At 35.0% G+C, this 13,604-nt stretch overlaps 1 protein-coding gene across 3 annotated transcripts in view; it reads right to left on the bottom strand.

Annotated features, from left to right (window-relative positions):
- The window catches only part of LOC133524003 (serine-enriched protein), a 41,836-nt gene that overhangs the window by 7,411 nt on the left and 20,821 nt on the right, over positions 1-13,604 (bottom strand). For 2 of the 3 annotated variants that reach the window (XM_061859761.1, XM_061859763.1), the window contains exons 3-5: positions 12,064-12,199; positions 11,127-11,165; positions 10,168-10,285 (exon numbers count right to left, since the gene is read on the bottom strand). In XM_061859761.1, coding sequence (XP_061715745.1) covers positions 10,168-10,285; positions 11,127-11,165; positions 12,064-12,199 — 293 coding nt within the window. The remainder of the gene's footprint in view (positions 1-10,167; positions 10,286-11,126; positions 11,166-12,063; positions 12,200-13,604) is intronic. The other variant, XM_061859762.1, reaches the window with a different exon arrangement.

Here is a 13,604-nt window from a genome sequence, read left to right on the forward strand (position 1 = left end):
GTGAACGTTTTTTTTTTAATACTGTTCTAAAAATAAGCTGCAATTGGCAAGTAATAAATGCTTGCAGATGACCTCTACAAAAAATAAAAAAAGAGTTATCAACTCGAAATATAAAATAGGTAACAATGAGTATATCAAAAAAGTGTCAACCTCACGTGATCTAGGAATCCTATTCGATGATAAACTAGACTTCCAGTTGCACATAGAGCGTATCATTTCAAAAGCGTATCAAATGCTAGGTTTCGTTCTGAGAACAGCAAAGGTTTTTAAAAATCTTCAAGTTATCTTTTGCTGTATAAATCACTTGTTAGACCCCATTTGGAATATGGCTCAGTAATCTGGAATCCACTGTATAGAAAATATGCAAATGCAATAGAAATGGTTCAAAAAAAGTTCTTGCGGGCATTACACAGACGTTTGACAGGGAAACGACTACCATACGTTGATCTGTTGCAGTATTATAAGTTGCATTCATTAGAGATCAGACGCAAATGCTGTGACGCAATTACTCTCTATAAAATATGCAAAGGGCATTTTAACAGTATGGAACTGCTGGAGCGGATACGTTTCAGAGTCCCAGCTCGATTCAGCTCGCGCTCTAATGCTTTGTTCTCGGTTCCCACCACCTCTAGTAACGCCGGTTTGCGAGCCCCCTTACGTCGTATTTGTAACACTTACAATAAAGAATTTACTTCCATCGATATATTCAATGTCACTAGGCCCAAATTCCGTTATCAAATACTCAATATTCTCAACGGCCAACATAATGTTCATCAGTAGTGTGTCGTCATCATTGCTAGTATCGGTACTGTCAATGTACTTAATAATATATTGCACAAATTGGTTATCAGTACCTAATTTCGACTTTTTGCTGATTTTATTTTCTTCTCCATTTGAATTTAGTACCTAAATTATAATATACATAAGCTTGGTCTATAACACTTGGTAAACTTGTATGTTAACATATCGTTTAGTTAAGTCCGTTTATTTTATGTATGTTTTAGTGAGAGCGTTTAAGGAAGTAAGTGTTCATCTCTATATTGTTTGTACCTAACAATGTAACCTATTATCCTGTCGCATACTTCTGTTGTTTCTCCAATAAAAAGAAAAAAAAAAAACCTAAGCTCTAGGCGAGGTATACTTAGTTGGATTGTGGGCGCCAACTTTGATTTTGCTGCGATCAGATTGACATGAACGCTTCCTTTTTTAATGTTCCGGAGAAATTTTGCTGTTTTTTGCACGGCGGATGAAAAGTCTACTAGTGCGAAGAATACGAACATAATAGCTACTTATTTGTATACAAAGATTTTTATTCGGCTCTACGGCTTTGTGGTATTAAAAAATTACACCTCCCCTTTCGCATGAGTATACATGAAAAGCAAAATAAGTACATGGCATAGATGCTGCCATATTCTAAAATTCAAAAATATATAAAAAAATTCGTCACATATATTTTTAATTTATACTCTATAAAGTAATAACGTCATTTCAAAAGACTTTATAATCTTTTTAAAGTTCAAGACTGACATTATTTTATGAACCTTGATTTATAATGCGTATACAACTCGTACTGATTTGTAAAAAAATACCAAGTTATGCTCGAAGCAAATATTTCCTTTGTTTGATAAAACATAAAAATGTTCTTTGTAAGTTAAACAGAATTCGTTATTACAGAATAACTAAGCATGTCTGTGTATGTTCTTTTTAAGTTACCTCATTAACTTATAGCACAATAAAAATGACGGTACAAATCAACTTTACGTTTTTGACTTTGTGAGAAATAAGTACTTAATGGAATTGCTAAAAGCAACGAAAACCCTCGGCGTTGAACAAGCTTGCGACAGATATGAACTGTTAAGTATGTGATTTGGTCGTTCCAAGTTCCAAGGTGTGTGTGAAGTCTTCAATCTGCTTTGAACTACCGTGGGATAGTCCCTCTGAGAGGAAGACTCTGTCTAGTAGTAAAATGTGTAAGCAGCAAGGCACTGGCGTAAATAGATGACGTATATATAAGGATGATACACGCTAAAACGGACCGAGTCTGGGCTGAAGTGTACAACAATTCATTTTCTATAGAAAATGACTTCCAAATTCAATTTCTATAGAAATCGAATTGTCGGACACTTCAGCTCGAGCTCGGACCGTTTTAACGTGAGTTATCCTTAAGTATAATAAAAGAGACAAAATGTATGCATCCATGAAGGTAAATTTTCGATTATTATGTTAGAGATCTAATGATAAAGTCCTTTTCGTGGGACTAAGAAATATAAACACGACTTATGTGGGTAGTAACAATGAGATGACTTGTCAAGTTTGTCTATACCATAGCTATAATTGATATTATTATATTGATACGGGTATCCAGTGTCCATTTATCGGTCCAAATCCGTCCTAAACGTAACCCAGGGACCTATTGCATAATTAAAAACAAGCTAATACTCGTAATATTAGTCATTTTGTATGTAAAATCATTAAAAGTATTAGCTTGTATTTTAGTATGCAATAAGTCCCTGGATTACTTTTAGGACGGATTTGGACCGATAATTGGACACTGGATACGCCTATATAGCGATAACAGAAAATAGTATATCACTATTTTGGTCACTCCAAATTTATAAGAAAATCGAATTGAAATCTAATTTCAATGTTACAGAAGCCATTCCAATGGCGTACAACAGTAAGCCATTGACACTTTTAATCCAATTATCTTTTCATTCCATTCCCGGTCTTTGTTCAAAATTACCTGTTCTTACCTATTATTGTCACCGCCAGACAGTGTAAAGTCTTTCCAATCTGTGTGTGATGTAAAATAACTCAGGTCAATGTTAATTCTGTATGCGGGTCTCACACAGTAAATTTGTGAAACCCTCATCAACTTTAAGTGACTTTGGTGATTTCACGTTCATTGCATAATGTAACAGTTTATTGATCTGTAGAGAGGAATCGGTATTTTATCAACTTTCCACTTTCTAAAATGGATCGTATTTTATTTTAGTATTTTAAGGGTTATTTTATGCCTGCAAAGATAATCAGTTAATCCGTTTTTGAGTTTTCGCCAAAAAATCCTTTTTCGGGTACCAAATCTAGCAAAAACAGAACCTTATTGTTTCGTAATGTTTCGTCTGTCCGTCGGTCTATCCATGTTTTCGTATGTCACAGCCATTTATTTGATTTAAGGACATAAATGTTGCAAAGATTTTTGTTTGTTGCTTTGTTTGTATCGTTCGGAATTTATAATGTAAAAGTCCGTGCGATACGACGTGCAATTCAGCACATTGCCGGTTATTTTTGGCAGAAACAGAAACAATGCTTAGAGGAATCGTCAGATTAGCGTGCCCGAACAATTGAGTTATAATCATCGCACGGTAAGATTATAGAGTACGCTATAGATTCGATATTAACATTAAAATTAAAGTCATACTCATCTTCATACTCATTCAGTACTGCGAACATATTTTGCTCTGCAATATTTTTTTGTAATGTGTCTATTGTGTATTGGGGGCTAATTATCAGTGATATGTGTCAGATAAGTGTCATTTATGTGGACCGTTTTTTGAAGCCAAAAATTTACTAAGAGCTTCATCTGTATACATTCCGTCGCTGTACTGTTAGTACGCCTGAGTGAAAAAAACCACAATCAAAATATCTATACAATTTAACGACATACAAAGTTCTATCATTGTATTATATTAATTAATTTTCATGATATAATTTGCCTTTCCGTCATGACCTGGAAAATCATTGAAGTGATGACGTGAGTCGTGAAATTGGGTAAATCATTACTGTGTTCGTTGTTCCAATTAAATTATATAGGCTAACAATTATTCGCCTAGCGAACAAGAATAAATTGGCAATTTCCCTCGTAACTACACTCCATCCCAGATAGGATACAAAGGGAAAAATGTATCTTTTCGGTGCAAATTTTGGATGTTATTCAATAATTAACATTTGTCCATTATACCCTCAAATTATACAGGTTTTAACAATAGTGGGGACCCGTTAAATGGAATATTCGGTATTATATTAGAAAGTAGAAGATAAAGTTCTTTGAGGCGAAAAAGTTTCTTTTCTATGTGGCTGGTCGTCCAAATCGGTCAACCCTCCATACAAATGCCAATAAAAGGCCAGAAATCAATTAAGCAGCTTACAATGTATATTATATTTTTTATTTCTAAATATATGTATATAGATATGTTTCTTTACGTTAGTTATATTCTTTTTTATTAAACGTTACATATATTCACGAAGAATGATAAAAAAAATGAAAATACGCAAATAAATATAACAACCCAAAAAAAAAAAAACAGAATCACGCCAGACATTAGGCTTAGTGGGTAGTGACCCTGCCTATGAAGCCGATGGTCCCGGGGTTTAAATCTTGGTAAGGATATTTATTTGTGTGATGAGCACGGATATTCGTTCCTCAGTCATGAGTGTTTTCTATATATTTAAGTATTTATAAATATTTATATATTATATAGGCATATCGTTGTCTAAGTACCTACAGCATTTTGGCGACCGGTCTGGCCTAGTGGGTAGTGAACCTGCCTATGAAGCCGATGGTCCTGGGTTCGAATCCCGATAAGGGCATTTATTTTTGTGATGAGCACAGATATTTGTTTCTGAGTTATAGGTGTTTTCTATGAATTTAAGTATTTGTATATTACATATATCATTGTCTGAGTACCCACAACACAAGCATTCTTGAGCTTACCGTGGGACTTTGTGAATCTGTGTAAGAATGTCCTATAATATTTATTTATTTACAACACAAGCCTTATTGAGCTTACTGTGGGACTTAGTCAATTTATGTAATAATTCCCTAATTTCATGCAGGAATGCATACCTGATATACCTACCCTAGCATGTAATTGGAACATTAGTAAAACATGGAGCGCGATTCAGATTTAATAACTTTTTACCAGTATTAAGGGTTTTGATACGACCTTGGAGATGTTGATGATCGACGTGCATCTCATGCACGACTTTCACTTCAATTCGCATACCTTCACCAATCTGCGAGAGATCTTCAAGGTGATATCAAATAAAATCAAAACCGTATCAAATTATAAATTTAAATAGGGCTCAAGCAAAAGCACTCTAAACGAATTATACGGATCAAATACCATTAGTTCCATTAGCTTTTGCTCCGTGCATATTCCTGAGTCTGAAATTTACTTAGCATATTTATCAACATTTTATCTGTACAGACTTTAAAATATATACAGGATGCAATTTCAAATGGAATTAAAACACGATGTCCTTATAAGGAAAGGAGATGATGTCAAGAAGTGACCGCTTTTTCTTCATTCAAACGTCATTCCCATTCTCCTTTCGAAATATTAACATAATAAAAAATGTTTTTAATGTTTATTAATCGCAACTATCCCCCTTGGTTTGAGTTTTTTTAATTGCCATAAAAGTTATTACCTTTTTAGATCTCTCTCCCTCTCTCCCTAAGCAGTTATTGCATGGAATTTGGTTTGTGCTCCCAAATAATGTAAAAAAACGTTTTTTTCACTGAAATATTAATAATCAACGTAAAACGGTTGTCCTTAAAAAATGCGAGATTACGAAGTAATGAAAGTAAATTTCTTTCTATACTTTATTTGCCATTTCTTTTGAACTTCACTTTGTACTTAACTATACAATGATTTAAGTAACTTTCGGAGTTAAATATTCAATATCAATTTTACTACTTTATCCTTTTGTATTCTTCACAACATTTGAAGAAATATGATTTAAAATCCCAAAGCATGTAACGGATTTGGCTGTAAGTAACGGATCTGTCAATTTATGTATTGTAACGGAATTTACAGGATGATTGTGTTACCATACTCTAAGCGGGTAAATACAAAGGTCATAATGAATAACTTTAATTATGGGACCAACCCGGAAATCACGACAAAAAACTAGTAGTTTTAAGAGTATCGGCGAATATGTCAATGTTTTTTAAATAAAATAGTTTTTTATTCTTTGCAATTTTTTGAGGGTATTGGAATACATCCAATGTCACCCTGTTAACTAGAAAGAAGTGACATATGTTCTACCGACTGCTCCACTACTATGTTGATGTATTGTGTATGTGTTACTGTGTTGTGTTGATTAACGACTATTATCGAGCATAAACTATTTTACTCGTATTCAACTTAGCCTGCCCACACTATTTTGCATATCAAAATACCTAGAGTTAGTTTTAGAACTTAATAATTAAAGCAATAATAATAATCCATAATTAATTTGCCTAGAAGCCACGACATAGTGGCGCTCCGTGCAGTCGATTCTCTTTTAACAATTTGATTAAGTTTTGATCTTAATTTAATATGACCTTGAGTCGTGTCATCATTTCGCGCGCATCAGTAAGTGCGAATAAGACGACACCCACATTTCGTGTGCACAAATCAGAGTTACATACTGCTTAATGCTTGCGGCTATAGCCTTCCTCCGCTTTCGTCTAATTGCTCTTCGCATAGGTCTCTCCCAAAATCCTCCAATCAGTATAGCGCACGCTGACTAATACGACCTTGAGTCGTGTCATCCGAGCAAGATGCCTACTCACATCTCGTGAGCACCAATTAGAGTTAGCGACTCACACTTGGTGCAGCGGCGCACGCTGACTCAAGGACGTGTAAAATAGTAGAGAGGCATAATAAAGAGTACTCTTTCCAGGCGAGTTTTATACCTGGGAACCGAAGTCTGATGAGAGCCTGTAAGAAGTTGTAATAACTGCTATTTGGAACTCCGTTAGCGCGATGTAGAAAATGTGTAGCGGTTCATATAATGTTGCAATCGTTGTATAGTAATTGGCTATATTAACGCCATCTATACGAATTTTATGATATCACGTTGACAGGGATAGACGTATCAAAATCAGATGAAAACTATATTCAATTGTTAGAACCAAATCGGCCTCCATAGCTTGTTGGGAGACGCCGTAAACTTTAATGAAGTTCAGGCTTTAATTAAGGAGAGGTAATTACGCTTTCGTGTGTTGCCGGAGATGGCATACACTGAGACGTGAGCTCGCTTAAACGCGATTTAGGCTACACTATTTCTCGTGTACCGGTGTGTATATTTTATTTTTTTATGCTACTTCGGTGGCAAACAAGCATATGGCCGGCCTGATGGTAAGCAGTTTCCGTAGACTATGGACGCCAGCAACTCCAGAGGTGTTACATGCGAGTTGCCGACCCAACGCACACAGGGTGAATTTTTAACTATTGGCAATATTTTTGCTATGTGACCAACCTGGAAATCGCAACAAAAAGTTGGCTCTTCCATATAACAAAACATAGAAGACATCACGACGTGCCAAAATGTATGAAACAGACAATCTGGATCTTTTCAAGGCTAGAGTAAATAGTAAACGAGATATCGTAGGTAAGCGAGCTCCACCGTAGACCGCATCATCACTTACCATCAGGTGATATCGTGATCTAAGGCCTACGTATCCTCCATAAAAAAAAAACGGGTTGCACTCCGGGAGTGCCGGCAGAAGTGAAAACTTGAATATTTAGGTACGTTCTGCATTTTTTATATTTTGGAGAAATTGAGTAGCAGTTTTATAAAAAGAGATAATTGTCTATTATACCTACATAAATGAATTTGAGTGTGGAAGATTAGTGTTAATATATAACATATACAGAGTGATTCATGAGACGTGAGCAGGACCCTACGATGATATTGATCTTTGCTCTAGGTTAAAAATCCAGGGAGGAAACAGTTGAGAGCGTTTGTATGGAAAAATCGCAACTAGGAATTCCTCTTAACTTGTTAAACTTCAAGATTGCCAAGTCAATTACATGTATGTAAAATGTATAATTGTTGGTGCAATAAATAATACTTATTTACTTACTTAAAATTTAGTTGTTTAAAGATTCAGTTCGTGTGCAGCTAATGAAGAATTAGTGTTGAAACGCGCTTAACCATTCCTTCGTCAACAGTCGGCAATATCGTGGTAGCTATTTGTAATGTGGCTGTATACACTTGTCTTGTCGAGGCACCCAAGACATGCCGAGAACGAATGTGTACATACTGCTCCCTTCTCGTCTCACTCTTCCTCGTCTCGTCTTGCATTTCTCCGATTGGATCGTGCGTTGCCGAGACTCTTGGCGAAAGGCTCTCGACGAATGTGTACAGCAGGCATAAAGTTCAGCTATCACTTTACTGAAAATAACTACCGACAAACGTTATGCTCTGTGAGCACACTTTTGGTGAAATCAACATAAATTTGATGAAAGACATTTATTAAAGAAGAAGATTATCGTATTGTAATGGTCTGCAAACTTAACGCAAATTATACTTTCTTTTCGCTTACTTAATACTTTTCCATAATGTTGTTTTAGCAATAAAAAGATATCGTAAAAATGAAAGTTCAAAGAATCCCAAATACGAGTATTAAAATACTACCCATAATTTAAATATAGCGGCAAATAAATCTCTCGGACTAAAAGAGACTTTCTGTTAGATCGGAAATTGAATCTTTGGTCCCATTTTACTTCTTTACGCGCCACCGAACAAATTATTTCGGATTGCCAATGGTTTTATTGGAATTTTTAGTGGTTATTGACGTTCTTCGTTCTTAAACTCGTTTTTTTCGCATTTTACGTGCCAACATCAGACCAATTTTTTTTTATACTACGTCGGTGGCAAACAAGCATACGGCCTGCCTGATGATAAGCAGTCTCCGTAGCCTATGTACACCTGCAACTACATGCGCGTTGCCGACCCTAACCCCACCCCCCTCGTTGAGCTCTGGCAACCTTACTCACCGGCAGGAACACAACACTATGAGTAGGGTCAAGTGTTATTTGGCTGCGGTTTTCTGTAAGGTGGAGGTACTTCCCCAGTTATCAATATCGTGATTTTGTCTCCACATTATACTGCGTTGTTTTTATCACACCTGTAGTATGTTTTTTTTGTTCTATTTCGCTGGAGTGGTTTTAATCAAAACGCTTTATAAAATATTTTCCGGATACGCATGTTCAATTTTAAATTTAAAAACTTTTTCAATATCGGCACATACTTCTAAAAACAATGCACAAATATTGGAAGCATCAATACTTACACAAATTGAAAACAAAGGCTATATAAAACAAAGTATCAAAACAATTTCCATAAATTTGGAAGCAGATAAATAACATCACAAAGAAACACTGATTAAACTCGATTCTGTTAACAAATGAATTCATTTCAGGAGCGGTTGAGTAAAAGGGGCTATACATATTTGTTTAACAGAAATAATTTCACGAAGGGACGCTGTGCAAATATTATGAATTTGATTTCTGGTATTCATTTAGCAGCAATTTAATTTAACAGTATCAACATTTCTTTTTGATTTTGGTCAGTTACCTTGCACGTTATCTTCTTATTGTAGAATTAAATTTAAAATAAACACTAATACTTTTTGAAAGTCATGTTAACAGAGTGCTTAAAACTATTTCTGAAGCGTTAAATAAATATATTATATATATATAATATATAGACGCTGTCTCATAAAATTAGTACCTACATATCAAACGAAGGCTAATGATAGAGAACCTTACGAGCTGTTTGAGCCACCACTTTTGTCGCAAAGAATATTGTCAAAACTATAATTAGAAATATGTTTCGTTCTGTCATGTAAAAATCAAACTAACACACCAAATTAAATAATATAGTCGCTTTGTTTTTCGCATACATTATTTGGAATATTCATTATTTACAAATATAAATCAACCCCAACATTATTCATTAAAAATCTTGGAAAAATATCAATGTCCTTCGGTTGATCTATACTAAACGCGATTTCCTGTATACTCGATTCTAGCACGTATTCACTTTTTTTATTTCAAACTACTCCGTTCAATACACACATGTTTATTTTGCAATCCTCGCCCTCAATGCAAACACCCATCCCCTGTGGATTTTGCTGTCCCTTTTTAGAAATCAATCTGTGTTCTATCAAATTTCGGTGGCCATATCAAAAATAGTTCTTGACAGTGACAATCTAGGACATCTGCCATACCACTTTAACAATAATAGCTGTAGCATTGGAGACGACTCTGCTGGGTAGAAAAATCAATAGTTACGAAATAATTTAAATTAATAACCGAAACAATAAAAAAAAGAAAAAGAAAGACAGTAAGAGGAAAAGTAGTTTGAATAATATATTAAGTATTAACTTACCAAGCAAGGTCCTGGGCTGCAGAGTAACACATCCAGTGTGAATATATTCAATGAGCTGACGGAAAACATCGGGCTCAAACTCCTCGATGATCAGCGTCTGATGCTGCTGCGAGGATGGCTAAATGGACACAAAGATATACATCAAATCAAGGCAATTTAAATCAAACTCAGGAGCGGTAATCAGATTTTACAAATTGTCAAAGTTTTGATCTTGTTATGATACCATCTTGACACGACTCGCAGTACGATTCGTGCGTGCCAATCAGCGTAAGCGATTGTATCATATCAATCTTAAAACGTTAAATAACTTTGAAATTACAATAAATGAATTCGGAGTAAATGGATGAACGTATCAATAAAATATTAAATACACAATCTTTATATACAAGGTTGAATAATCATTTAAGCGAAACGTAGATTTTGCTGAGAAACAATACTGTGCGCGATTGTGGTATAAAAATACTTTCAAATAAGTACAATATGGATTGAATCACATGCTTAAATTTCAATTTAAAACATAATAAAATATTTTCATAGAATAAACAAGAAAAAAGTAGATACCTACACATTTCAATAAGTACCTCATTTATAAATGAATTTGAACTCAAAAAATTATAAACCATGCTTATTCTTTGAACAGTGGTGTTTCAATTATGCCCTGTGAAAACTAGTAACAAAATTTAGTGTCTTACAAAATATTTTACAAAAACCACGACACTTAAACGCCTTACCTTCACAGACTTTTAAGTATTATTACAGACAAAATGAAGCATGCAACACCGATTACCCTAATTATCAAATAAATTGCCATGTTGTTAAAGAAGATCCATTTTGCAGAGACGAACCAATCCTAACTACACAAAAACCCAATTAAATAGAAAAATGTGTACCTACAAGAACATTGAAATACTTTAAACTGATGAAGTGTCCCCTACAACACCGTTTAATTTAGTTTTTACCTCTTGAATTGGAGCCAATTGCTGCGCGAAAGCGGATCTCTGTTGTAAAAATAATAAAAGCGTTTATCCTTATGAATTTTCTTAATAAATAACCAACCTTCTCAATCAATGTCGGACGGCTGATAACATCATTAAAATCCAATTTAGATAAAACGCTACCGACTGAATCCTATAAAACTTTTGCAAAAAGGCCTTACGGATATGAGAGGCTTCCTCGCTCACTAATGACGATTTATGGAAAGATATTCCTTGAGGGGAAATGAGGAAAACTGGTTAGCTCAAGGATATTGATTCTACATATAAACGTCATTATATTCAAGCAAAGCCAATAAGGGATTTATTACTATAGGGATATCTTTAGGTAACTATATCGGTACACGGCATGTTTCTTCAACTCTTAGCCAATTTTTGTGAGATGAATATAAAGGTTATACTGAGCGCAATCTTTACTAATGGACCAATTCCAAAAAAAAAAATTGGCTTTCCCATAAAAAACATCGACATCTTATGAGCCAAAATGTATAAAACAGCCAATTTTCACGTATTAGGGGTTGGTCCCATAATAACGCTCATTACGAACGATATATTCATTTCGCAAAATACGGCTAGGGGTTGAAACAACACATGATTTTGTTACGTCTTAACATAATCTGTGCAGTCAATATCTATGTCATACTGAACATCTTATAACTATAGAGCCAACTCCGAAAAAAAATGTGCTGTTCAATAGAAAATATTGACATACCTATAATTCGTTTAAATGTTTCAGACAGCAGATTTTTTTTGCGTTTTCGGGTTGGCTGTATAGTAAACGTTGTTCAGTATAACCTACATATCCACTCCCCAGAGTATGATCAGATATAATAAAGTCACTTATTTATCGCAAGGGTCACATGAAACATTCACACACTTGCATTCAAAGAAACTGTCATGATACCTGCTGTGCTGCATTCTGAAGGTTAAGGAGCGGTTCTGAAGACCGCTTCAGGAATAATCGCAGCTTGTTCTCTCGCGGAGCAGGCTCCTTCTTCCTTTGAGGACTCGGCGCTTGGTATAGCATTTTTTGGAATACTCTGAAACAAAGAATAAGAGCCCACTGAGATCCTATTCTAATATAAATCATAAGTAAGTGTTGTATACTTTGCCTTACGCGTAATAATGTTTAAATCATGAATTAAGTATGTATAATACCAACAATGGTAGCTGACCTGTAACTATGTTATGTTATTAATAAATTATTTGCATTTGTATTTGTATTTGATCAAATTCTGCGGTTTTTTACTAAATTCCACTAAAATCATAGGTGTGTTCACACACATAAATTTGAATCCTGTTTTTTTGCAGTACAACAATAATAATGAGAATACTGGGCATATCGAGCAATAGACGGCATGCAGAAAGCTAACGGGAATACTCCTGGGTTCTTTCCCACGGAAACATCCCGTTTTTTGCAAGTACAACAGTACACTGTACAGTGCATAAAACATTGTGCAGTATCCTATTTAGTAGGTACTACCCGTTTGCTTAAAGTTGGTCGTTACTTTTTGGCCAGCTTTCCCGCGCCATCCTCTCTTCTCCTTAACCAGTAAATATTTTTTGTCTGCAGTATTTGTAATTGTTTGTGATGTTATCATATAACAGTCGCCGACGGCCAACTCGAAGCGAACAGGTAGTTGTTTACGTGTTTATATACAATTGATCACACGAGCATCTTCATTGCAATATTCGGCTTTGCCTGAATGTCATTGTCCAGTAAAACAGGATCCACTTTAGTTATAAAAATAGCTTAATCCTTAAAATCCACACTAGAAATATTCACATAATAGATCATCAGATTAAATATATTCTGTCCAGTGACCTTCGTACTTCAAGCAATAAATTACACCGACGTCATAACGTAATACTTTACCGTTCTAAGGTAACTTAATACTCATCTTTGTTAAATAACTTTCCATGAAAATGTAATAGAGACCCTCAGAAGAGCCGTAGAAGAGCTCTTTGTTTTAGATTTAATAGCTGTAAATTAACATATCTTTTATGTCTCGGCTTTTGTGGACCGCTGAAAGGGCGTGGAATGGGTAGCCGCATTTAGTACAGCCGAGTAACGTCAAGAATGCTGTCCCTCGCTTTTATGACTAAATACTTGACATTGCTTCGTTTAGTAATTATGGACAAAGGGTAGTTTTGGTAGGAACTCGAGTGATGTGTGTCTTTATATTTTGAAACTCTCGACTCACTTTCACGAGGCTCTGCGCTTAAAAAACTTCAAAGTCTTAGTGCCTAGTCAAGTCGTTTGTTGAGTCTTTTTTGAGCTCAACTCAAAAGAAGCCTCCTAATAAAGAATATGTAAAGAAACCTCTGGAAATAATTATTCCAGTATGTACAAAAGACGTGGGACTCTAATGAGTTGAAAAGAAAAGTTTCAACCTCATTGTTAGAGATTGAAAACCTGAGTCGAGTATCAAAGCAGATGACTCA

The sequence above is a fragment of the Cydia pomonella genome, chromosome 13 (genome assembly GCF_033807575.1).
Source record: "Cydia pomonella isolate Wapato2018A chromosome 13, ilCydPomo1, whole genome shotgun sequence".
Classification (NCBI taxonomy): domain Eukaryota; kingdom Metazoa; phylum Arthropoda; class Insecta; order Lepidoptera; family Tortricidae; genus Cydia; species Cydia pomonella.